General features: G+C 41.7%; 1 protein-coding gene across 2 annotated transcripts in view; it reads left to right on the top strand.

Moving 5' to 3' along the window:
• The window catches only part of jph3b (junctophilin 3b), a 41,243-nt gene extending 15,466 nt beyond the window's left edge, over nucleotides 1–25,777 (top strand). Inside the window, exons 3-6 of one of the 2 annotated variants that reach the window (XM_071457951.1) lie at nucleotides 1,970–2,335; nucleotides 13,673–13,797; nucleotides 15,278–16,266; nucleotides 25,427–25,777. In XM_071457951.1, the coding sequence (XP_071314052.1) occupies nucleotides 1,970–2,335; nucleotides 13,673–13,797; nucleotides 15,278–16,266; nucleotides 25,427–25,507 (1,561 nt within the window). In that variant the 3' untranslated portion in view covers nucleotides 25,508–25,777. Of the gene's footprint in view, nucleotides 1–1,969; nucleotides 2,336–13,672; nucleotides 13,798–15,277; nucleotides 16,267–16,862; nucleotides 18,529–25,426 lie in introns of those variants that run through there. The other variant, XM_071457960.1, reaches the window with a different exon arrangement.
• The last annotated feature ends 1,202 nt before the right edge of the window (nucleotides 25,778–26,979 follow it).

The raw sequence follows: 26,979 nt of genomic DNA, 5'->3' as shown, positions 1-26,979 counted from the left end.
ATATTAGAAGCAACAATTTAAAAAAAATAAATAAATTATGGCTTTGTCATTGACTGTAAACCAAGTTTCTGCGGACTTGTGACATCCTTGTCTGGCAATTGGGTTCTTGTTGTACTCACAATATATATCAAATGATTTTACACATATGTGAAAACCACAGCTTTGTTCTGCAGAGTCTAAAACTTGCATCACATACAGAATTTCCCTTCGGTTTATGTTTTATGCAGAAACATGTCGCAGCATGGACAAATGTTACTGTTTCAAGGCCATTTCATGATACATCAAACTATACAGGCTGACTTTTCACTCTCTCCGCTGTCCCTTTGAAAATGGGTGAAGGAAGCCTAAAAAACAAAATAGTTACATAACAAGAGTATCATGAGATAATGAAATGAAAGAAAGTAGGGAGAAAGGCGGAGTGAGAGGACAAGGAGGGATGATGTACTACGAATGGGAACTGTCCTTCATCTGGAGGACGTAGATTTAAGGCACCACCAAGCACCTGACCCACTTAAGTGACTTTAAAATGGATCGTCATTCGGTCTAAAGTGGCTTATGGGTCAAAAAGTCAGTGTACTGGTCAGTGTACTGGTGTTACGTTGTGTAACCCAGGGAATAAGCCTGTTATCTTTGTCTCTCTGCTCTGCTGTTGTACATTTTAACATTATCTATATCTGACCAATCGTATAGGTCAGAGTTGGTTTGAAAAGTTCATCATTTAAACCACAGCTTATTTAAGTTAAATGTGGTCAATCAATCCTATGCCATAGGAAACGATTAATGTCGAATTCCAAGTGTGCTGGATTGAGGTGGCATATTTGTAAAGGCGCCAATTACTGGATGTCAAGTGTCAGTAGCTTTTAACCTGTTTGTTGGCAAAGTGGCTGACAGCAGCTTATCAGGTCTGATTAGTTATTGGCAAGGCTGATAAGGAGAGAAACTTCTAGGGTTTTTTTTCTGCTGCTGTAAACATGTACAGAAAAGCTTCTGTATAAAGGGAAGATAAAATACAACATGTATAATTAATGCGTAGTCAATTATTAACTGACGTGTTTGTTAATTTTATCATTTTATGGTGCATATTACGACCAATCTTATGTAAGGTAACTAAACTTAAAGTAAGTAGAGATCTAATTAATGAGATTCAACGAGGGAAAATGAAAGTTAATTCTGAATCCTATTTGAGGAAGACATATTATTCACTACCAGCCTCAGAGGAATTGCATTGTGGCTTACCCTTAGAGATTATTATATCAAGGATTGGTATTCTCTTTACATACAGTGTAAGAACAAGGGCAGGGCTTATGTGCCAGAACAGGATCAGAGACCTCCCAGATTGAGACTGGCACCTATTTGGCACATATAGTAGTCAGACTGACCGTTGGGAGAAGGTCCAGGTTCCAGGACTGGGCTCACATATGTAATCAACCCTCACTGATGCCACTTTTTCTCTCGCTTTACCTGCTAGAACAGCACACGCTCTGTGACCTCCTGATTTACAGATTAAGCATTGAACAAGGGAGTGGAGGAGAGTCTGAATTCTTGGGTTTGATCATGACTCGCTGATTGAAATAGTCTCTCATCTCAGTCTCTGAAAAGTTCAACATTTTATGGAAATATCTTTATTTGCTTCTTGTTCCGGTGAAGATTTATATGAATCAATGTTATCCAGTGAGGTTGCCAGGTTTGGTATTAATGTGATGTGCTATAGAGATGGAAGGAAATCCTGCGCTCACTGATCATATCTGGTAACCCACATGCTCATCAAGCGCCTCTGACATTAAAGGTACAAGCTGCCACTGTTGTACAGCACTACTTAAGTGATAATTTGGTAGTTTGGAGTTCTTGTAACTTACCTGTCCGCTAAACCTGTTTTAGTTCTTCTCAAAGCTTGTTATGAAATATAAAAACACGTGGGATTGTTGACAGAATACACCGTCCAAACCACTGTAACCTTTCACCTTTCCAGTCTCGGAGATGCAGATGCAGAGTTGGCTGTCGCTGATGACGATGTGGATGCCACAGCGACAGAGACCTACTGCGGAGAGTGGAAGAACGACAAACGGACAGGATACGGCATGAGTCGGCGGTCTGACGGGCTGCAGTACGAGGGGGAATGGCTCAGCAACAAGCGACATGGCTACGGCTGCACTACGTTTCCCGATGGCACGAAAGAGGAAGGGAAGTACAAGCAGAACATCCTGGTCAGCGGGAAGAGGAAGAACCTGATCCCCCTGCGGGCCAGTAAGATCAGAGAGAAGGTGGACCGGGCCGTGGAAGGTGCACAGAAGGCCGCCGACATCGCCCGACAGAAGGCGGAGATCGCTCTGTCGAGGTAGTGGCTTTATGATGGTTTATTGATTAACTCTGTTTGGTTGATGTGCAACAAGGTTTTAGAGGCTTACCTCAAAGAACACAAGATACTAATGCTTTGCAGACTTAAAGGAAGCGTCTGCCACCTGCCTGGAAAGAAAATATCACCACTATATCGCCACAAAGCTACCATTTCTGAAATGAAGGCTATAGGACTCATTATTGATTATTGAACTGAATTGCCATTTCATTTCACTTCATCATTCAGCCTGACATTGAATTTTTGTTTTATTTTGTTTCGCCCATTAATGTCATTTTCAGTCAACACTGAAGCTGCAGGAGTCGTTGGTGGGTGCTATTAATTTAATGTGGATGCAATCAAAGAAATAGGTTGATTTAAGAGTTAGTTTTTCTCTAAGTAGACATATAAAAACTAGGGCTGTCGAATGATTAAGTTTTTGCGATTAATCGTTGAATTTCAAGAGTTAATCGCGATTAATCACGTTTTATCACATGATTAAAATTCTATTATTTTACGTTTCAGAACTGTCAGTCTGTCTGAACTGGAAGCTAATGTTAGCATGTCTGACGTGTAATTATAAAGAGATATCAGATCATTTATTTATCCGAATACGAGTTATGGGTAAGTTATATTTTTATTTTCCAACTCATCTGATCTTTATCAATGACGATTCACCTGCACACCTCTGTCAAATCTCATCTTCACTTTTTTATTGCTGTTAACACTGCGCTAGGTAGCTACTCACTTAGCCACCAGGCATCATATCATAGTGAGCAAGCTACCTAGTTATACCCATGATATGATGTAGACTACTTTTAGAGGTAGGTAGATGTCAGCCCTATTCATAGTCAGAATGTTTCTCCAGTCAGAACAAAACAGATATTAAAGGTCAAAACATCGGACCTTTCTGAATCATTATGCAAATCAAAGACAATTCAGAGGTTTGACACCAGACTAATTCTTTGTAAAGGTGGTAGCAGGAGTTCCCCCAACACACATACTGACCAGATGATTCATTGTCCAACAATGTCTTTTTATTGTGAAGACTGCTCACTCACACTTCCAACATGAATTCAACTTTCTACCATGTGTCTCTGGTTGCCTGGCTTTTCCGCCGCACGTAGTCTTGTCAGTCTTATTCTCATAGCGGTTGAAACGGTCTCTGATTGGCCGCTGTGGTCGTCTTCCTCCTGTGTGTGCAGCAGTCGTCTGTGGTCCAGCACGCTGCTGCATTTAAAGGAGGAGTATGATTTGGTAACAAGCAGCAGCTGATTGATCACCTCACCTGGCACTGCTCTCTCTCCTGCAGCTGCATGCCGACCGTGCCCATCCCTGCAGGTGGCACGTTGATTATATTCTACTAAAGATGGTGAAATTTAAAATTTAAAACCTCAGTGCAACGGTGCTCCGGTTAATTCATCCAAAGCTTTGGTGATGTCTGGTCGAACTGTATATTATGGCGTGTTTCCACCGAGCGGAACAGTTCAGTTCGGTACAGTATGGTACGCAATTATTTGCATTTCCATTTGTGAATGGTACCAAAACAACCGACCTGTCCCAGACCAATTTTTTGGCACCCTTCCGTTGGGGTACCAAGCATAATGGTACAGTACCTAAAGGGTGGAGCTAGACCAGTCTGTTGATTGGGTGACACAAAATTGTCACTTCCGTGCGACAATATGCCATTTTTGAATATCCTGTGGATCAACAAAAAGACTGAGCCATTTTCTCCATTGTTGTTTGTTGTGTTGCGGTGTTGTCGTTGTACCTTTATGATGTCACGCTACTCATCTTGCTGACGCAGCTCCCGCCATCATACACCCTGCCTACCAAATAAGGGTACTGTTGGCAGTCGGAACACAAGCCAGGTCAGGGCAAACTGTACCGTACTGAACCGGTACCCTCGCTGGAAACATGCCATTAGATGATCATTTCCACTTATGCAACAATCAACAAATGATTCATCTCAGTAATTAGTATTTATAAGCAATCAAACCATTTACTGTCTTCTTTGTTGATGTTTCTTGTGTAATTTCTTGTTTTTTTTACCACCAGCGACCCAACTATTGCAAAATTCTGTGTTTTATCTATGACCACAGTCCACAACTATGAGGGTCAGATTGTCATGACTCTGTTGTTTTTTGCAGAGGTATTGGAAAGCGTGAGTTACAGGACTTCCACTAGCGCTACTAATACTGTAGCTTCACATGGTTTACAGACTCGAGATCACATGATTATCCCCTTACCTCTTTCTCCACATCTCCATCATTTCATCTCACTCACTCTCTCTCTGTCTTCGTGTTGTACCAGTGTCCAAACACCACTGACGGCCAGCGTTTGTCAGAATCATTGGGGAAGACAGCTCTGCCTGTAAACACTTGTTGATGGCCCCATTCCACATTGTAATTTAGCTCAATGACAGATTAAGAACAGGATTAAGGTTACGGTGAAAGTAGGGTTAAGGAGGTTAAGGTACAAGTGAAACAGCAAGCGAAGCGAGACCGTCTGGGGCTGTTAAGACTTTGATGAAGCTGCTCTTCTGAATGGAAATGAGAGCCTGCTCTCATTATAACTCTGCTCATTCAACTAAAACAATGAGCACAGTTGGGGTTACGATGTTAATGGGCATGGCCTGACCTTCTTTACAGCAGCAAGAAAGTTTTGGACAGGAATATGAAGCAACATTTTTTTGTTTTTCAGCTCAGAAACTCAAAGCAGAAATTAATTAGCTGTCCTGGGACCTGTAGTCATGGATACACATTGATACTCTTGTCATGTGGGGACCCATCGTAACTAGGCCTATGACCCAATTTGGTTCCAGTCCTTGTTGTTTCAAGGAACAAGGTTATAGGGCCATACATGCAGGAGTTCTGTGGCAGGAGCTGCTGTTTTCAAAACTTCATTTGTAGACTGATGTTGCACAGAAAGGTTTAGATAAGAAAGTGGTACTCGGTGGAAATGTTACGCCACACGGATCAATCCAGAGAAACAAACTCAGCAAGGCAATTTTTTTTTACCCCATTCCGCAACTTAATTTGTATCCTCTATGAGATGATTCGCCCCAGTCAATTCTGAAAAGTAATACAGAAGAAGTAAGTAAATGTCAGTCCCAGTTACCCAGTGGCTGTGTTGGATTTAAGCAGTATGTCCTTTATACCATAGCAACACCTTTGAAGGTCTAAAATCTGAGAGAGGTGGCTTGATCTGTTGTATGTTTTTGGCCTAAGGTTAGAGAACCAGGCTTGTAAGTGAAAGGTTGCTGGCTTGATCCCCGGCAAGTAGCTGGGCTCCATCAGTGTTTAGCATCAGATCGTACATGAAGTTCAGGACACAAAGTTAGTAAATAAATAGTTTGATGTTTTGTGAAATGAACTTGTTCACTTTCGTGCTGAAAGTTAAATGAGAAGATCAGTGTCTCTCATGTCTGTCTGTTATGTGGTTTTCTTGGAAAATATAAGTGTTTGGCTTGGAACTGAGGCCTGATATGATTTTTTTCCCCTTCTTCTTTTACTTGTCTGAACACATGCAGTGTGCTAGACCAGGGTTTAAGATTGGATTTTATTTTTACTTGTTGCTTTGTTATATCATGGTGTTAACCCCACAGCTAGAGAAAGCTGTATTCAGTTGCTTTGAATCTGATCTGATCCCTGTTGGTCTGTGCAACAAAATCAAATCCTGCAGCAGGTAACCTACATGTAACTTGAAATTATAAAAGTGGGCAATGGAAAGGAAGCAGATATCAACCTCTCAGTAACGGCTCACAATTTTGCCTCGATTGGAGCAACAATTGGAATAAATAGCTAGAGAGTGAAAGTAGCCTCAGACAGTGGCATAGTGTCACTGAGTTAGTCAATGAAGCGGTTGTCTGGGGTTATGTTTACTATCTGATGAACAGTTGACCTTGGATCAGATCAGTGATGTTACACACTGACATTGTGATCAACAACTGCAACTTATGAACAGTATATGTGTAAACTGCCATTGTGTTTGCATGTATTCAGGAGTAGATCAGCTGTTTTCTACAAGTATCAACGATAAGATGGTTTGGAGTTTGGACACAAGGGAGGCAGGAAAAGCAGCAAGAAAGTGAGACAGAAAAGTAACAGAGAGAGAGAGAGAGAGAGAGAGAGAGATTTCCGCATTATGCCAACAATGCTGGCAGGCAGCCTGAGAGAGCAGAGGGACACGCGCGCACACACACACACACACACACACACACACACACGAACCTGCTCCTCCTTATATGCTTATAAGCTTACTTGTGCACAATGTGAATGCAGCTGCTGAACATGCCTGTGTTTGAAGAGTGTGCATGCAAGAGGACACATGAGCTGAATCAGTGAGGATCCAATCCTATTAGTCCTGATGACAGTCTTCCGATGAAGGCAGTATAGGCCGCAGAGTGCTACAGCTGCTCACCCAACTCATCTCACACTGTTGATAAGTCACGCACAAAAACAAAGATGGAGATAAACAGAAAAAAGACAAACAGGAAAGGTAAAAAGCACATCAGTTTTTTATTTTTCCAGCATTAATTGGTGGTTTTCTAATTATGAGACCCTACTCATATGTAATGCTCTACTATGATGCTATTCACCATAACGTGCACATCTGTGTTTAGGTTGTAGGTAGTGAACTAAGGATTGAATTCAGGGTAAATTGTATTCCCCTGAATACAAAAGTTATGTTTTTATGTTTTTAATAGTTTTGCAGCTTTGATTTTTTGAATGAATAAAATAAAAATAAATATGCTGATGTGTTTGGTTTAATGCAGTGCAGTGACTGTCAGAGAACAGCAATCAGCATTTGTTAAAACAGCATTTAGAGTGCATGATGTTCAAGACTGAGAGACAAGACTTATGGTTACTCGATCATTTTATTTGAAGGCAAAGCCTCAAACAAACGTGTGTTGAACCTTAAATATATCTTGCTAGAGCAGCTCCAGATTTTCCTTTCAGCATCATATAGTGGAACCTCTTTGGAAGCCTGAGGGGAGAACATTTTTTTTAATGTTCACTGACCGTGTTAGAGCTTAACTCAGGAATAATAAATGTGAATTTGATCGTGGCTGGAGTACAAAACATACAGAAAATGAACCAGTTCCAAAAGAAAATGTGTTTTTTTTTTTTTTTTTTTTGGTATATCCACCAGTAGATCCTCAATAATAATTCTTAACAATAATTCTTGACCAAAGACTTTCAGAAAGTTGGCTTGCATAGCAGATGGGCACCAGTAGACATAATGATTTTAACAAGGCTACTCTTATCTCTTAAGGTGGAATTTGTGATAAAGTATTTGTCGAGCCATTTATCTTACAAAATGCGAGTGGAAACATGCTACCAAGCTACATATTGTTTCTTGCGTATTTAACACGATGCATTTAGATACAGAAAAGGAAACACTGCGAGTTAACACATTGGTTCCATTTACTGGTAAACAGCAGCTGAGCCGGTCGATTTCACACAGTGTCGCTTACTTTGACAGAACCGCAACTCAGAAATATTAGGAGCTAACAGGCTAGATGTTCCGCACTGCTGTCTTTGTGCTAAGCTAGGCTAATCACATCTGGGAGCTTTTTCTGGATACGCAGGGATGAAATTGATATTAATCCTTTTATGATAAATCAGCTAGCAAAATTACCATACTTAAACAATCCAATATTTTTATCTCCAAATTTGATGTGACATTTTTAAACCATATTAATATCATATCGAATGGTCGACTCAAAATGGCATTAATCTCATAGCAGTTGTATTTCTCAAATTTACAATCATATTTTCCTTAAACTCTTTGGTAAAATTATCTAATAATATGCCAGCCGTTTATTAATGTTGAGACTCAGATTATTCTTCATTAGTTTCACCTGGTTTCTATTATCTGTTTGACTGTTGCCCATAAAGCGTCTTTCCTCTGTCAGTCTGTTGGTTTATAAATCTGTCTCTGTCTTATCTCTCTCTGTCACTGTCCTTGATCTAGTGGATGTCTCTCTCGCTCTCTCTCTTTGTGACAATCTCTGCTGTGTTCTGTCTTATCCTGGCTGCAGTGTCTCATCAGATTGCAGTATTCTTTTTCCATTCGATTTATGCGCATTTCTCCAAAACTCAGCCTGACATAAACTCTGAGCTCTCCACTAGAATTTGAAATATAGCTCTGTGGGTGTGAACAATTTTTCACACATGGAAAACATGAGTTGTTATTGAGCCCACATGTGGATCTAGCAGGGTTAAGACCTCAAAAACAGAAATGAAGGCACATTTTGCAGGTGTAAAGACTGTAACACTTAAGCCAATCTATGCTGAGGAGAATCATGCTCAGATATTTGGAGGGCAGGAACTCATGCACAAGGGGGGCCTTGAATTATTTTTGGGGAGGGACAGAGTGTCCTTGTTTAAAGTAGGGTGCCACTCTATGCATGCTTAAAGCTGATAAACCCAGATCTCAATACAAAAAGTACTTGAATTCCATGAACTCAGGCAGAGTAGCAGAGAGAAAAACAAGACCAAGTCAAAACTTAGAATACTGTGTGTGCAATGTGTGTAATCGAGGATGTAGTTGAAAACTAACGGGGAACCACTGAAAACAAGTACTTTCAATCGAAAGTAGCTAAAGCCTGCTGGAAAAGTCACTAGATGACATAATGCATTGATTAGCATATTCATAATGTTATCATGTCATATTCGCATTCTGCCTAGTAATCAGTTTTTGAAAGCAGCAAATAAACGAAAAAGGTAAAATAAGTAAAAAGAGGAATAATACGTCAGTATACTCTGATCTGCTCCACTTTAGTTCACTGTGTGTAAACACTCTGTGCTTCACCTGTTACACTCTTTGACTTGTTTATTATGCATTAGATGATGCATAATGATTTCCAAAAGCAGCTGACATTTATTATTTAGAAACAGTCAAAACACAAAATTTATACTCAATTTAAAAAACTGTAGCATGATTATCAGTGTCTGAGATCAGCTCTTTGAAACAGAGGCAGCTTTAAGTGCTCACCACACTGCTGAACCTTGTCAGCAGGAGCAGGAGGTGACATGCTGATTTTACTAATTCGATGTAGTAGCAAAGCAGTGAAGCTCTGAATATTTGCCAAGTTGTTCCAGATAGGTGACGTAAGTTGCAGGGTTTTTTTGGATGATAGCAAAGATCCAACCTCACACTTCAGACTAACCTAACTGTACATACAGTTAAAGCCTGTGAACCAGCTTCTACCAGCTCTGACGCTCTTCCACACACACACACATGCACACACAGAGATGTCTAACCCAGATTTAGACAGCAGCATAGCCCAGGACAGGACGGCCTCCCTCTCTCTCTCTCCATGTGTCCCAGAACAGAACAGCAGGGTATTTCCTTGTGGAACACCAGGAGAAGCCCTGAGAGGTGAAACACAGTCACAGGATAATTGCTGCAGATATTCTTTCTTGGAGCTAAACGAAAGCCCCGTGGCAAAGTGGTTCAAGGATGATGCGGCTCTTTCTCTAACTTCCTGAAGTGCGTGTGTTCCTGAAAATGTATCTGCATAGTAATGCAGCGTCTAAAGGAGGATGTTTGTGATCCATGCCAGGAGGCAGAGGTCAAAGGTCATCTCCAGAGCAGAACCTTGGAGCTGGTAGAAGCGTCACTGCGTCAGCTGTCCACCTGCCTGATGTTACTGTTGTGTGTGAATGATGCGAACTGATCAATGTTGTCGCATGTGACTGATGAGGCTAATGTGGCATCACCTGCGATAAGTTAGCACCAGACAAACACGACACACTGCGCTTTATGGATGGTGCCATTCACTGCAATCCTGTGACCTCGTTTCATCAGCAGGCCTAGAGCCCAGCACGCACACACACACACACACACACACACACACACACTATATTAGCGGTGATGCAAACCGGAAAGCTCTGTTAGATACTCAGGTGTGAATCATCATCATCATCATCATCAGCTGATTCAGAGTGACATGATGGAGGAGCTTAGTGCTGGATTAGACTTTCTCTTCCTGTCTCTCTCCTCACCCCACCTCGCTGGGCTCGGTTGTCTTCCTCTGTGTATCTCTCTCATCTTGTGTTTGTTTTGGTTCTCCTCGTCGTCGCTGTCTGTTCTCTCTCTCGTCCTGTTGGCCGTGGTATCCCTGCTCATTTACTCTGTCCCCTTAAACATGCTACATGTAGCATTTTAAACAACAGCATACCTCTGTCAGAGTGATTGTGATACTTAAGTGTAATTGACTCTTTGCTTAATACCTTCCCAGACACTAATCATGGTTCAGCTAACTAGGCACGGCTTTGGATTTTTCATGTTGATGCCGTGTGCAGTGGTGTCTTTTGTTAGTAGCCTTACCAAATCAAAACACGTGATCAAGTAATAAGAAATTGTGTATTTAACTGCTCTAAAGTAAGCTAGCTTACAATTGACACTAGTAAACTAATATAACTTTCAAAACCAAAGGGATTTCAGACCACGTTAGAAAAATCCACTTCTCAAGACTAGATCCTACCAGTCTGGGAGATATCAGAGTTTAGACTAACTTTACTTAAGATAGTGTCACCTTTGCAAAATCATGTTTTAGTTCTCATTCTCAAAACCTTTTCTCTTGATCAAGTGAAACATTTTGTTTGAAAATACAAACAAATAAAGCAAATTTCCTTTCCCATAATGTTTTGCTATAGTAAGTCATTGTATACACAGCTTGAGGCTCTTAAATGAAATTTAAATGACGAAGGATTTAAATGATTACACAATCATATAATATAATAGTCCAGTGACTGATTGATTAATAATTGACTATTTAACCACTTTAACCAATAATTAATAACATAATAGTACTAAAATTCTCCAGTATCAAAGTATAGTATATAATAGTGTACAGAACTATATAGTCGTATTTATAAGTAAAGTTAGGACTAAGCCTTTAAGGCATGTGCTCTGAGCCACCAGCAAACTGACTCTTTTATCTCAAGGCCATTCGTGTACTTTCTCACAACCCAGACCTTGTCAGTCTACTGCTCATTTCTCATTGCACTTCTCCAATCCACTTGTAGGCTAGTCTGGTTTTACTTGACATTATATTAATCACAGTATAGTACGTCATGATGGCAAATATATGCATCAATTATAAAACTATTCAAATGTAAAAGAAAATTTTGATTGATTTGATTTAATCACAATGTTTAGAATTGATAATGTGGGCAACAGAGTTTTGTAAATGATAGAATACCAACATGATACACTATAGATATATGAGAATATTGAATTATCACCCAGGCCTTTATTAAAACTATAGCAGTGACAACACGCAGCTCTGTCTTATGGCAGTGGTATTATCCTGCACCTTACTGTCATAAAGAAGACCTTTATCTTTAATGTAGAGGTTGTCAGTCTTTCAGGCACCGCTGTAATTACGCTGTCTCACAATTAATCTGGTAATGATTCATTAATGTTGAATATGTAACACCTTTTAACTCCATCGTCTTTCTTCCTCTTCAGTCCCTCCCCGTGCCTTTCTCCATTACATGCTCGCCCTCTGTACCTCTTCTTTGTCACACACTCCCCTCCCTCTCTCCCTTCCTCCTCATCACCTCCCTCCATCTCTCTTTCTTCTTCTCCCTTCTTGCCCTCCATCTGCAAGCTCTCTTTTTTTTTTTTGGACAGGATGTTGTGTTGTATAATCAAGCCTTCTTTGAACAGGCAGCTCTTTTCTCTCCAGGCAGTTGATTCATCCAGAAACAGGTTGTTCCCGGGGAAGGCAGGGGTGGGTTAGGAAGTTGTGGAGGGAAGTAAGATGGAGAGAGAGAGAGATTAAAGGAGGTCTTTTCGTTTTGTGTTCAGGTGGAAGCCGGTTGTGCCAGATTAGCAGGAGTGTGTTTGCATGGGAAGCAGTTCATTCCTGACATCGAAACCTTGTAAATGTTGCTTTTCCGGAAAAAAAAATCCTCCATCTGATTGTGTCATGTGAAACAGAAAGGTGGTTCTTCTTCCCCCTCCTTACACCTCACCTCCCCCACTACCAACCAAGGCATGCAGGCACACACATGGAGGTGTTGAGTATACTGTGGGCCTGGCATAGCAGTGTTGGCAGAGAGTGCAGAGAGGGGTAAAGAGAGAGAGAGGCAGAGAGGAAAAAATCAATAGCCATCGACATGCTACACTGCATCAAGACTGTTACTGTCCAGCGAGAGGAGAGAAGGAGAGAGGAAGAGAGGGAGGGAGGGCTGGAGAGGCTGTTGTAGACGACTCGAGAGCCCTTTCCAAAGACAGAGAAAGACAGCCGAACTGAAAGAGACAGACAGAGAGAGAAAGAGAGAGAGAGAGAGAGAGAGAGACGGAGGTGAGAAGAAGGTTGTAATTGAGACAAAAGATCTACTTGATATAGCCAGAGAGAAAGAAAGAGAGGTTGGGATGAGAGATAGATGAAAAGGGGGATTGTGATGAAGAAGAAAGGAGCAATTAGGGGAGGCAGAAAGGAAAATGAGCAGAAATAAAAGACAGAATGGGAGAGATATGAAAAGGAGGCTGTGAAGGAGCAGTTAGAGATGAAGGAGATGTGAAGAACCCTTCAGGCAGAGAGACAGTGAGATGAATTCTTTTTTTGATGGTAAACCCATTTTTAATGACAGTGCCTCTAAACAGATGAACATTTACAGCCCCAACACACCGTGGTGGTGCAGGAACTGCCCTCCCTGGCGCTCCTGTGTGAGGCATCATGTAACATGTAGATGCCCACATGCTGTGGGAGTGTGTCTCTAACCCTGACTCAGGTGTCTTTTATAATGAGATCCGTCAGCCGTAACAAGACACAGTGGACCAGTTAACTCAGATATGAATGAAGCTGCGTATTCTTTTAATAACAACACCTGGAAATGAATGCCTCACATAGGCACAACAGTGATGGGATTGTTTGTACATGTATTATTTAAGGTCTGTGATCACAGGGGGGGGGGTCCTGAGTGTTACTAGCTCTACAGTGATTACTAAAGAATTGTGTCCACGATTTGTCCACTGAGGAGAATGAGAAAAGGATACTGACACAGCAGCGAAATTGTACGAATAATGCCTGGCAAAAACACGAGCGAAATACTTACCTTCTGAACCTCTAAATCCCTGATCATGCCTCAGATTCAGTGATATATTGTACCCTTTTTTCTTTCACCTACAGAATGTTTGGAGAATGGTTTTCTATTCTCTTCCTTATCTCCTCCCAACCTGCTGTACTTGAGTTAGTTTTGGAAACAGCCAGTGATTTTGTTTTTATTCTTTTCTCAGTTTTGAATGTTAAAAGTTAAAGTTTGCTTTATTTTATTGTCCTTGTTCTGCTCTGTTCCCCCGTCATCTGTGCTTCAGGACGGCCCATGCACAGGGTAAAGCAGAGGCAGCGGTGGGAGCGGCTCAGAAAGCTCAGGACGAGAGTCGAATGGCCAGGGTCACCGCCAAGCAGTTCTCCCCATCCTTCCAGCACCCAGGAAATGGTGAGCGCACACTTATACGCCCATATGCAGCAACATGTCCATAATCTACCAAAGGAACCAAGCAGACAAACACACAACACGTTTGTGTACACGTGCGCGAACAAACAAAACGCATGTGTGTGTGTGTGTGTGTGTGTGTGTGTGTGTGTGTGTGTGTGTGTGTGTGTGTGTGTGTGTGTGTGTGTGTGTGTGTGTGTGTGTGTGTGTGTGTGTGTGTGTGTGGGGGTGGGTGATAAAGGTCAGAGCCAACCACCCTCCAGCTTTGAGTTTCTGCCTTTGTCACTCACACCTGTACAGCACTGCAGGTAGCCAACCCACAAGAACATGCACCCTGACACACACACACACACACACACTTCATGACACATAAGTGTACGCTCCCACACACACATACCTGAGATGACAGTGATTGTTCTTTTTCCATCTATTCCACTGTCAGCGGCTGTCTGTTTGTCCGTGTTATTGTGAGGACGTCTTTGTGAACAAACATCAGTGCTGACATTTAGCAACATTTGTGTTGATATCCCGGGCATCGTCCTCTACCCGAGTGTTTCCTTTGCATCTGTTTGCTGATAAAAACCAAGGCACTGTGAGAGATTGTGTTTTTTCTTTTTAACGTTAAGGTCAGGTTCCAAAGAAAATATTAACGTTGGAAGGGGTCGTGCTTTTGTATGTTTTCTCATGAAATGAAATATAAATTGAAACCCCTCTCACAACCATAATATTGTTTGTGCATTCTGAAATGATTTGCACATGGGCTGACGACCAGTTGTTCAGTTCCCAGCTGGGGAGTTCTTGTTGCGTGTCGTAACAGCCCCCACCCCCGTCATCACTCTCAAGACTGACAAACGAGGGCAAAATGCCCAACAAATCGTCATCAACAAAAATCATATGTGTGCAAATCAGTGGTTTATTTCCCAACATCACAGAAGATAAGAAGGTTCCTGTCAGTGGATTAAAACACGTCGGTTGTGTTTTCTTCTTGTCTTCTCTGCTCCGTCACATGTCCCATTAGAATTCCTGCACCATTTTTACTCATTTGTTTGTCTTTATATGTTTTATAGAAGCTGATTTTATAATATAATATATACTCTAAAATTGTCAAAACCAAGAAGCATCTTTATACATTTATGCATGTCACACTGGGGGTTGGATAGCTTGGGGTTTGAAGGTGTGCCATGGTCTAAAATGTTGATGAACCCTGGCTGGACTAATTTGTGAAGATTGTGGGGTTTTTTCTATTTCTAGGATAGGGTCCAAATATTAATGATGTTGGGGGAGGGTCTGTTTTTCTTTTTTTTTTTTTTTGCCCTATAAATTTCACACAATCCACTGTGACTACTTGTGTGTAAATATGTTTGTGTCTGTGGTGATGCTTGTTGTGCTGTCGTGACTTTTAAACAAGTTTAAAGTAGTAAACTGTGATGACTGTGCAGCTTTATAGCTTCTTCACCTCTCCCCCTCCTTGTGTCTTTTGCAGGTATGGAGGTGCAGCGTCCCAAACGTCAGGTGTCCAGCGAAGTGGAGGGTGAGGGGTTGTCGAGTAGCGCTGGCACAGCCGATAGTCCTGATCTTTACGTGAAGAGCGCAGCCTCCGACGACCCCTCTAACGACGCTGCCACCCCTGACCTCAGCCCCCCTTCTTCCTCACCTCCTCACACCCCGCCTCCCCCCGCCCGCCCGACCCAACGCAGCAAGAGTGCCCGCTTCCACCGGCAGAGCGCCGTGGACCACGGAGATAGGAGTAAGGAGGGAGGGGAAAGGAGTGAGAAAGTTGGGGGAGGAGGGAAGACAGAGATTCAGGTGTTGATGGAGGGAGGCAGCGGAGGAGGTGAAGGCAGTGGAGGAGGAAAGGGGGAGTACTCACGAGCCAACAGCTGGAGCGAGGACAAGAGGAGAGGGATGTTGTCAAAAGGTGGGGTCAGTGGGCGAGGAGCGAGTCGGACCAACGGACACAAACACAGCTCCTCCAATCACAAATCACGGGAGCACGGATCATCCAATCACAGACAGGCCAGAGGGGACAGGTGGACGGAGTCGTCCTCATCTGCCTCCTGGACGTCTGGGCACAGGGGAATGCACGGCAGGGGAGGTCGGCTGCTGGAGCAGGACGAGGAGAAAATTAGCAACTATGAGATGGAGATGAAGCCTTTACAACCCAGAGACTCCACTACCCATAAGCCCCATGGGCATGGGGAGGAGAGGCACGGGCACAGTCACGCTCACGGAGAGGGGCGCTCACACACTGTGCAGCGACAGAGACACAAGAACCGTGATGGGAGGGAGGGGAGGGAAGGAAGAGAGGGGAAAGAAGGGGGTAAAGACTCAGTGCACAAGCTGGACAGACCGGGGGAGAAGATGGATTCTCGGCCTCTGCACCGGGACCTCACCCTCTCCCCCCCTCTGAGGTCTTCACCCATCACACCGGAGCAGCAGGACCACAGCCTCATGCAGAGCAAAGACAACTCGGTAAGGCTCATACTGCGCTGACTAACACCACACATACACACACATAACCCACTGTGAAAGGCAGGTTTAAAGCTGCACAAGGCCAGATTTGTGTTTTCTAAAACTGAGACTGAAAGTTCCCTGCCCACTGTAAATAAACAATCTATAGCTGTAACTTTAGATTTCTATTCCTGCAAACACTTAAAAATTCAATTGGTGTAACGCAGCCTTTTGTAGCTTTCAGTCTCTGTTAATGTGCTGTGTAAAACTGCTCTGATTATGAGGATGTTGACACAGAATACAACAACATAAAACTCTCAACCCTGTGAATATTTCCTGCTTTCAAACCAGAGCCTAGAGGATTAGAGGATTTAATGTTTTTTAATGTTACAGTTTGGCACAAGTAGAGAGCCAAACAAACAGCTTCCACTCTGCTGATGTGTCCTTCATTATAGACAGACACAGGCACTGTATCTGTAGCTGAGTCTCACCTCTGACCTCCCTGTGGAGAGGTCAGGAGGCAATTCCTGTTTTATTTCTTAAGTTTGTCACAGCTACCAAAATATAACCAAAAAATTATCACATATTTTCAACTGCAGTTGTGTCTTTTTCAACAGTGCAGCCACCGTGACTGACTGACTGAGTGATGAAGTTACACCATTGGTTGAACAGCCAAGTGTTGGACTTTTCCCTTTGTTGTTGCTCTTTCAAAATAAATTGGCATGAACTGTCTCTATTACATTTTGAGGGGGCGTTTACAGGCAGTGTTACCAACTTAATGCCTTTGTTGACTCTTCAGACCCCCTTCGGGACCTGTTTTCAAAAAAGCACCTGGCAACAAATCAAGTGACTTATTGGACAAAGCTTTGCCACTTTCCATAGAGGAGAGTCACCCCTACTGCCCCATGAGAGGGAGGCTGGACTTTCCCTCAGCAGACACACCTCTCAGATTACATTAATGAGCTTCCAACTTGCTCTTTGAGTGATTATTTTACAAGAAAATACACGGCCATTGTCTTTTAACTTCTCTGTTTGGTGATTTTTGTTAGACGACATCTGATATAAAATCAGGATTTTAGCTGCAGCTTGGAAATGACACGGAAGTGACTGCTGGTTAACATGTAGTCTTACTCGGCTGTGTTTCAGTGACTATTTCATGTTCCGTTGTCTGACAACAGAAACAGAAAAACACGTAAACGAGACCAGCTTCATAGGGATGCACCGATTGATCGGCAGGTGACCGGAACCGACCGATTTTACGCGCAACCGGCCAGTCAGTCTAACATATTCCGATTTTATGCCGGTCAGATGCACTCGTGCCCCGCATGATAACTAACATCGCACAACATCAGTAGCACACATGCACAACATGTCAGCTGCATGGAAATTCTTCAGCATGTGTGAAGAAGACAACAAGTTTGCAATTTGCAATATCTGCAAGGCCAAAGTAGGGCATGGAGGGACAACACCAAAAGCTTTTGGCACGACGAATCTGATAAGACACTCACAACACCATCCCCCAGCTGAGTATGCTAGGTTTGCGGAAGCTAGCAAAGGCCAAGAGGCTACAGGTAAACAGCAAGTTAAAACTAGCACTGACCCATCCACAAGTCAGCAACCTCTGATGAGCTTTTTTCAGCGATGAAAAGAATAAAGCCATTACCAGAAAAATAATGGACATTTTTCAGTGGTTGAAAATCTAGGTTTCAGAAATCTGAAACAATATCTGAGCCCAAGATATGTAATACCAAGTAGACGGTATTTCTCAGATGTTGCGTTAAAAGAATAGTTTGATCTCCTGTTAAACCACACATGCAGCATTTTACAAGTTTTACAACTGACATCTGGACTGTCGTTATCTTTGTATGTACTGTAAAGTAGTTAGAAAAAATTAAATCGGAATCGGCCAAAATCGGTATTGGCAGGTCAAACACTATGAAAAATCAATCGGCCCAGAAAATTGTAATCGGTGAATCTCTACAGCTTTATTGTATATTGAACTGTATTAGAATACTGTATGTGTGAGCACAGAGAGGAGGACAACAGATGTACTAGGTTTGGACCTGGTCTTGTTCATCTTAACCCTGTTCTGAATTTAACAAATCAAATTTGAGTGACAATTTTTTTTTTGACTCGACTTTAACCTAAATTCTTTGATCTATGTTAGACCAATTAAATCTGAGCAACTTGAGTATAATCTTTTAAATACTGGATATTATTTAATCAGCCTTTGTTAACCTTAGGACAACATAGTTGAAATTCAGTCTTGAAATTGCACCACTTTTAAATCAGGAAATGTCCTTCAGAGAATGATCAACAAACTCAGGAAACTTTAATTAATTAATTGCTTTGATAAATGCTGTGAGCCAACATGCTGACATCGGAAAAATAGTCAATAAATAATAAACATTTTACCGATCATGCTACACAATATGGCCTGAAGCATGTAGGCCCTGGAACATTTCCACCATTTATGATTGACCCATTTGTGGCTGATGACCATGTTGGTCCAAAACCATGAGCGATAATCCGCTGCTGCAACAGCTGCCACTTTTCTGGGAAGGCTTTCCACCAGATTTTAGAACCTGGCTGTGGGCATTTGCTCCCATTCAGCCACAACAGCGTCCGTAAGATCGGCTACTGATGTTATGCTTCTGGCAACCTGATGAATCAAAGTCCAATATTCACTTGACTTTTTGCTCTATTTTGGTAAAGGAAATATCTGGCTTTAAAGAAGCTAAATTGTCCACTATGTTCACCATCTAATTGCTAGCTTTGCCTGCCATTTGGTGCTGGGCAGGTAGTGGCAGTGGGTTTATAATTCTTATTTTGTTGTTGAAAACAGCTGCCTGCTGGAAACGCTGATGAGAATGAACCAAAATGCTAAAATTTCAGGCTGTGAAACCACAGAAATGAGTTAAAATCCCTATAAAGCTCTGTAGGAATGAGAACTGCAGTCTGTTGAAGGTCCTCTGGGTTCATTACTACAAGCAAACCATTTCCCTTTACATGTTTACATTTTATCCATCCGTAAAAATATAAAATATTGATTGTAGAAGCTTTAAAGTTTAGTAGTGTGAACCTCTGCATGGCTTGGTTTGGCCTTAATGTCTCACTGGACAGCAGCTGTACGGTGCATTTGTCATATCTGTCATGTCACTGCCACACATTGATTTGACTAAAAGGATTTGTTGCCCACTGTCATGTGGATGAATCCCATCCCCAGTGACATAACACAATGTTATCCCACATATTAAGATAATCCTGGGGGAGAGGCACAAGGTTTAACCTTGTGAAATAAAGAAACATTTTTTTGTGCTATGAGCAAGCAGAGGGGATTACGCAGTTATAATATAATTTTTTGGCTATGTCTTGACTCACGCTGGTGGATGGCCCCAACCACACTAATCCTGGATGATAATACAGCAGCAGCATTAGCTAATGAAACCAACAGGAAAACCAGCAGCGAGTGAAAACGACACATCGTACGCTACAGACACACACTGAGCCCATTACAAACACACACACACACACACACACACACACACACACACACACACACACACACACTATTTAGGTGCAAACTGTTAGATGTAGTTTCATGCTCCTCATACAACTTGCACACTTTAATACAAATTTGTCTGAAACTGTGTGATGACTCTGAGTTAAGGTATTTAGTGGATTGCTAGTCGCTACTGCATGCTACATGAAAACATGAAGCATTACACGTACACACACACACACACGTGCAGACGGAGAGAGAGAACCTCAGTGGTCCTCTCTGCACCTTAGTAACAGCAGATTGGCAAACTAGCCCCTTCCTCACAGAAGTCCCCCTATTGGTTAACCAGTGCTCTGTTGCTAGGGAACAGCTTATGCCTTGCATCAACAGCAGCCAATCGGTGGGCGTGTGTCAGTGAAGAGGGGGGGGGGGGGAGTGGAGGTGGGGGGGTTGTGTGTGTGTGTGTGTGTGTGTGTGTGTGTGTGTGTGTGTTTGCAGCCGCAGAGAAGAAAGTGAGATTGGTGTAAGACAGGTTCACAGCATACACAGATACTATCACACTCAGATAAATATATACACAGAGCGCTGTGAACACCGTGGGAACACTGGGGCTGCTCTGACACACACACACACACACACACACACACACACACACACACTAGTGCTCTAAATCAATGAATCAACTGAGCATTATTTATATTGTGTCTTTTGTGTAAGTTATGATTATACAGAAACAATACAAAGATGCTTACTCTTCAACTGTGCCCAGTGTAGCATGACACCTCTGTTCCAAAATAACACTGTACCTCTGTGTCCACTCAAAGACATCAGTTAGTCGTCATCATGGAACACAGAATTAAACCTCTGTGCATCCCAAAGGCTCATATTTACAGGAGGATGTGTCCCGGGGCGACCGAACCTTTCATGGCCCACAAAAACAAAACTTAACACGATGACAACAAGATCTTAGAAGTAAAGAAATTAAAATAACATTAAAATAAGAGGTAAATACATCTTTAAGATTTAAAGAGAGAATGTCAACAGATTGTGATGCCATCGGCTGCAGAGGATCATCATACACACTAAAACCTGATTCTCCATTGGTTCTAGCAGTAGATCACGGAACAGCCGAATAATGCCAAATCATACCTCAGGGCACTTTTCACATAGAGCAGATCTGGACCGTACTCTTTATAATAATGATGACAGAGACCCAATATCCCCCCACGAGAGAGCACTCGAGATATTGTCGAGGTTTAACAGCTGAATCTTAACATGTACAAAGAGGAATCTGTTACCAGAGAGACTTTAAAACAGGTGTGTGTGTGTGTGTGTATGTGTGTGTGTGTGTGGTCCCTTGTACTGGTCAGCACACATGCAGTTTACCTAGAGCTTTCATGGGTAGGCCCGATCAAACTCGATCGTGATGAAAGAATGCCGGGGATTCTCGGTTTCTGCGTCGGAGAGATATGGCTGCACTTTTGCAGTATTTCCTAAGATGATAAACGGCGGTGTCGGTGATATTTTATATGTGAGCTTCAAAATTCAGATGAGGATCTGAAAGCACGTCAAGGTTGCTCACTTGGGGCTTGATTTTTTGTGTCAAGGATTTTAAGTCATTCCACAACATCTGTTTCTGAGCCTGTGCTCTAATTTAATTGTAGATTTACTTTGAATCAGTTATAGAAAAATTTCTGACATCAAAAGGTAATATGATGAATATACTTATATAGTTGCTACTACTAAGGCATGATTTTCATCCAGCGCCAGTGCATGCAAAGGAAGTAGTAGGCAACAATTCAGCAGACATTCATTTGGACTTGTCCACCTAATGAATCTAAGTCCAATATTCTTGATCCCTTTAGCTCTGCTTTGGTCTCAAATATCTGGCTCTGCAATGTGGTGGCGGGCAGGTTTCGCACAATTGGTTTATCAGAGCTTGTTTGCTGCAAACATCTGCCTGCTGCAGCTGGAAGTAAGGGTTAATGAGAGTATTAAAAGTGAAAGAATAAAAATTGTGATCCATATAACAAAAGCTTGCTAAAAATAGCTAAATGAAGGTGAAGCTCTGAGCTGCAGAGTTAGGAGGTGAGTTTCTGTGGGTCTGTTACAATGACTAATCATTCAGTCATTTGATTCATTATTAATATAAAAAATATTAGTTAAACTATAGCTGTTAAAACTAGCTTTCTGCTGATTTTACTATATAAAAAACAGCCCAAGTTACTTTTCTTTAAAGGATGCTTCACAATGTCAGTCCTCTGTACCCAGGGGAAGATGTCAGTAGGCAGAGAAATGATTTGTTCTCACCCAGCACCTCATCCCCAGGATCATATCCATTCCGTTGAAAAGGTGTTGAGTGAGGTCAAGCGAGCTTGTGAAGAGATTAACTTAATGACAGCAAAGTGGTTCATAGTAGTTTCAGGCAAAGAGGAAAAGGGAAACTAAAGGGGGGACTGACACGTTTTGTGCTGTGATCACACTTAACCTGACTGTTGATATCCCTGAGAAGTACTGCTCTATGTTCTGTGCATTTGCAGAATTTACACACTAGGAGGATTAAGAGTAAACGCAGCTCTATTGTAGAAAACTAAATAACAGTTATTGGAAAATAACTTATGAGTGCAGCATTTTTAGTGAAAAGTCTGTTCAGTCATACTTTTTGATTGAAGACATGATTGTAGCATATACAGCTTTCACTGTCACTAAAGAGTGAAATGGATGAATATAAAAATACATTATTGTAAAACAGGCATATATGAAGAAATTCAGGATTTATAAAAGGCAATGGTAGATGATTACTGCCACAACTCAATTTATTTCCCCTTTTAATTTAATTAACATAAGGTAAATACCATCTATCCCCTTTTGTATCTCTTGAGCTTTTTGCTGGTGGTGATTTAACCAAAGTCGCATTTCACAGGACTTTGTCTCAGTGCGCTTGTTTTCCAGGACAAAACGAAGTCCACTCACTTGAGTCCTGGGCTGTTCAATATTCCTAAAGCAATAGGAAATACATCTATTTGCTTCTCTATGATGCCACTATAATATCTTTATACTGATTATGAAACAGCCAGCAGTTGCTTAGCTTAGCATAAAGACTGGAAGCACAGGGAAACAGCTAGCCTGGCTCTGTCTGGAGGTAAGAAAATCCACCATACAACACCTCTAAAGCTCAGTAATTAACATGTTACGTTTCAGTTGTTTAGAGGAACTACTTCTAAGTTTTGCTATCACTACATAGCCAACATTAGCATTTACAGTGGTTTACTGACCAGTCTTGCCAAGAGCTTCAGGCATCATTGCTTTTACAAGAGAAGAGGTTATAATGCGCCCTCAGAGCAGCACTACGTCTTCAGGGCACCCTGGATGCCACAGTGACTCAGTATTGGGAAGTGATGAGACAGGCCAACCAGGCTGGGTCTAGCTGCTTAGCATTCTTTAGTAGAAGAAAAGAAGTGATTGAAGTAGAAGCAAAACAAAAGGGCAGCTTTCCACCACTGGAAACAGCTCTTGGCAAGTAAACAAATTAAGTTTGATGCTGAACTTGCTTAGTTTCTTTTAGACTAGTAAGTAAACAGCTGTTGATGCTAATGTTGGCTATGTGGCAATAGCAAAACTTGCATATAGCTCCTTTAATGTTTACAATAAAACATTGAACAGCAAAAAACAACAGATCAATTTTCTAATTCTGGGCAAGAAGAAAAATGTGTGCATTTTCAAAAATGTCAAACTATTATCATAATTACTTAGTAATGAACCAACCACTTGTCAAAGGTAGAAGCTCCAGTGTGAAAACCACAGTAAATGAGTATGAATACCTGGACGTCAGGACTACTGCTAAAGTATGTGGCTAGATTAAAAAAAACTGAATCAGAGGATTTCATCACCTGTGGTCTGGTGATCATAGTGACACTGATCTGGGATAAGCCTATCAACGGGTTGATCAGCAGAAACCTCGTTAGCAGCCACTCTGGACAGATTCATTTACAACAATGTTGTTGTACTGATGCAGCTTAATATCCCATTTCCCTCTCCCACTGCAGCTATTGTTAAAATTATTTTAGAGGTAGACTGAATTAAAAGCATAGGTGTTCTGCACCTCCTGTTTAGATTAATCCTTTAGTACAACCAAAATAAACTCTATGTTAATACCAGTAAAATTCTACACGTAGTTTAAAAAACAAAAAAAAAGCTGCTGCATCGATGATACTGTCAGTGAATATACTAGATTCACTTTCACATATTTACCCAGAGTTGACAGGTGGTCAGAGCGACTGGCCTTCACCTACATGACCCAGGTTGTCAACAAGCATCTGTTGAAGTGTCACTGAGCAAGACACTGACTCCCCAGCAGCTCCAGGCTGCAGTTCTACAGCCAAGCTTGACCTCTGACCTCACTATGTCAGAGAGGGTGGGCATCCCTGTGGATTGTGTTATTTATCGTAAGATGCAATGTATAGATGCATGTGTCATCACTGCTGCTGGGGCATTTTTCAATGTATCTTCCATGTACTGTATTAGATGTGGAGATTTATTATGTCATGAACCTCCAGAAATAAACATTAGTGCAAAACAATAATGTGATATGAAGGATTTGACACAAATCAAATAAACTTTAAAATTTTGAAGTATGACCTATGGGGCACATGTAGGATAAATTCTGTTCTCTGATTGGCTACTGCTGCTGTGAGCATTAATAATGAAAGCTGTGGTTAAAAGTTACTCTTCTCTGTAAATAGCACTCAGTCACTTGATATGTGTCTTATTCCTTATCCTGAAATGGACGATTTTTTTAAACTTCTAAATTGACTCTATCTTTCATTCTTAGGTTTCTAAGGAATGTGATAAATACAGACACTGATGGATACAGTGACCACACATGGCTTATTGGTAATGTAGGCAGATTTAGTTCATATCCCCAAAAACTGGTAACAAGCTTCAGTGTCTATGGCTTTACCGTCACGACAGTAAAAACTATATAAAAACCAAGTCTTCCATACAGAAGAATATTGCAGCTGTCAGGTGAAAACCTTGCGTCTTCAAAATGTCACAGAATTGTATTTAACTTGACACCCGTGTGTTGAGTTCATTTGTACTTTATTTTCTAAAGGTTTTATAAACCCCGGGGCTGTGGGATTTTCTGAACTACTAAAAAGAGCCTCCTCCGGCTGAAGTGACAGTTACCACAATCCACCTGACAGCAGTGCAATGATTGATGCACATGCAGTTATGCACAGCCCAATGAATGTGACATTAAAAATATCACCAACAATTTCACGGGAATACGTTGATAAAATAAAGAGGAGTCATTGACCTTTATTAAAGGTTATGTCCTTAAAATTGCATTAAAACTACCTCCTCGCCACTTAGACACAACCACTGGTTGGTTTAGAAGTTTGTGCTTCCCTTAACTTTCTCTTCTTTTCTCTACAATCCCCTTGTAGTGTAGGTCATGTTTGTCGGTGTATTGATGACCAACCATGGTAATAAAAAACTCATTGGTTGTTGTTTCATGCTTAGTTTGAAAGGTAAATGGATGAGTGTAAATTATTGTGTGTACATTTGTATGTATTGTACAGGTTACATACAATATATGTGTGTAAACAGGTTTCTCTGTGTGTGTCCTTATTATTGACATGCTCCCCTTTTCTCTCTTTCTCTCTCTCTCCCACGCAGGCCTACAGCTCTATCCTGGTTGTCATGGTGATTCTGCTCAACATTGGAGTGGCTATTTTATTTATCCACTTTTTTATTTAAAGACAGCACTGCTTTCAGAGTCAGCCTATCTATGCTACAACAACTATAAATTCATATGAGTATTATGACAAATCTGCTGCCCCTTCGTGTTCCTGGTGAGAGGACTGAACTGGCTCAAGTAAGACTAGGACCAAGGAGGGTTCCACCATCATTTGGGCTCACGGTGGCTAACCCGGGCTAACCTTGGATAAGCTCTGTCCAGTTGTTGTGAAAGAGATGCTGAAGTGCATAGCCCAAAGAAGTGGACAGAAGTGGGGTGAACCCGTCCAGAAACCAGACTCAAGTGGGCTGAACTGGTCTGATTTCCAGGCCATGAGAGATGCAGCTGGCATTACAGCAAGATGTCTGCTTCCACTGTCTGCAGACAGGACTGACGAGACAGACTTTTTCATCTTCAAATCATAGTTTTCAACAGATTTGTAACTTTGAATTTATTTATTAACATTTTCTCTCATGTACAATACATTGATGGATATATTCTTTATTTTGTAACCCTCCACCCCTCTTTATATAACTCCTGCCTTTTGGTTCCTCCACCTGCCCAGGTGCCTGCCCAGGTGTTGTTACTGATGGTTCAAGGTCTGTGTTTGTGTGTGTGTGTGTTGCTTAAACTGCCAAGTGTGCGCTGCCTGGATACATGCTTGGTTGATGGCTCCCATACACACACACACACACACACACACACACACATGCGCACTCATCGCGTCAAGCCTATCACTCTGATTCATCTGTCCTTGCTTTGATGTCTGTCTCCTGAACAAATGAGTGCATGTTGTGTGCACACTGTATATACAGTATGTCGGCAGTGTGCATGTGTGTAAATGGTTTTTGTGCAGAATGTGAGTGTGTGCGCGTCTGTAACAACCTTCAATGTCTTTTTCCATCACTGTATGTGTGCGTGCGTGGTCTCCAAGTAGCTCAGTGGCCTTTCACGCTGTTCATGAACTTTACAAGAGCATCTCATGAGGACGCAGTCACTGCTCATCCACATCTAGCCTTCTAGCATCAGCTGACAGTTGCGCTCTCTCAGTCTCTCCCTCCTACTCTCTCCCACCTCCACACACACCAGTCAGAGGATGGAGCTTCCTCTGAGTTGGTGGTAGTTCAAGGATGACCATCCTTGGCAAATACCTGCGCCAACTGTACTGCTAGCAGAAGTATTTAGAGGAAATACCGCCTTCAGTGAAGTGTTTATAACACCACAAATATGACTTAAAATGATATTGATAAATCAGTGTCTCCCACTGCTTCTCTCAAAACCTAACCTGAAGACAACAGCATCTTTTATACTATACTTGCATAAGTTGTCTGAAAAAAATACTAGCCTTGCTTTTGTAGCGCAAATACAACTACAACAACAACAACAACAACAATGCATGCATATGTACTGTAATATCTTAGTTGTGCATTGAATCTGAAAGCAAAAAAAGAGCTTCAGAAGCACATGCGACATGTTAGGTTTTGATAGGAGC

The sequence above is a fragment of the Trachinotus anak genome, unplaced genomic scaffold (assembly GCF_046630095.1).
Source record: "Trachinotus anak isolate AG129_WGS33_773 ecotype Australia unplaced genomic scaffold, CSIRO_AGI_Tana_v1 ptg000002l, whole genome shotgun sequence".
In the NCBI taxonomy this organism is placed as follows: Eukaryota; Metazoa; Chordata; class Actinopteri; order Carangiformes; family Carangidae; genus Trachinotus; species Trachinotus anak.
This window is presented reverse-complemented; position numbering and strand designations above follow the sequence as displayed.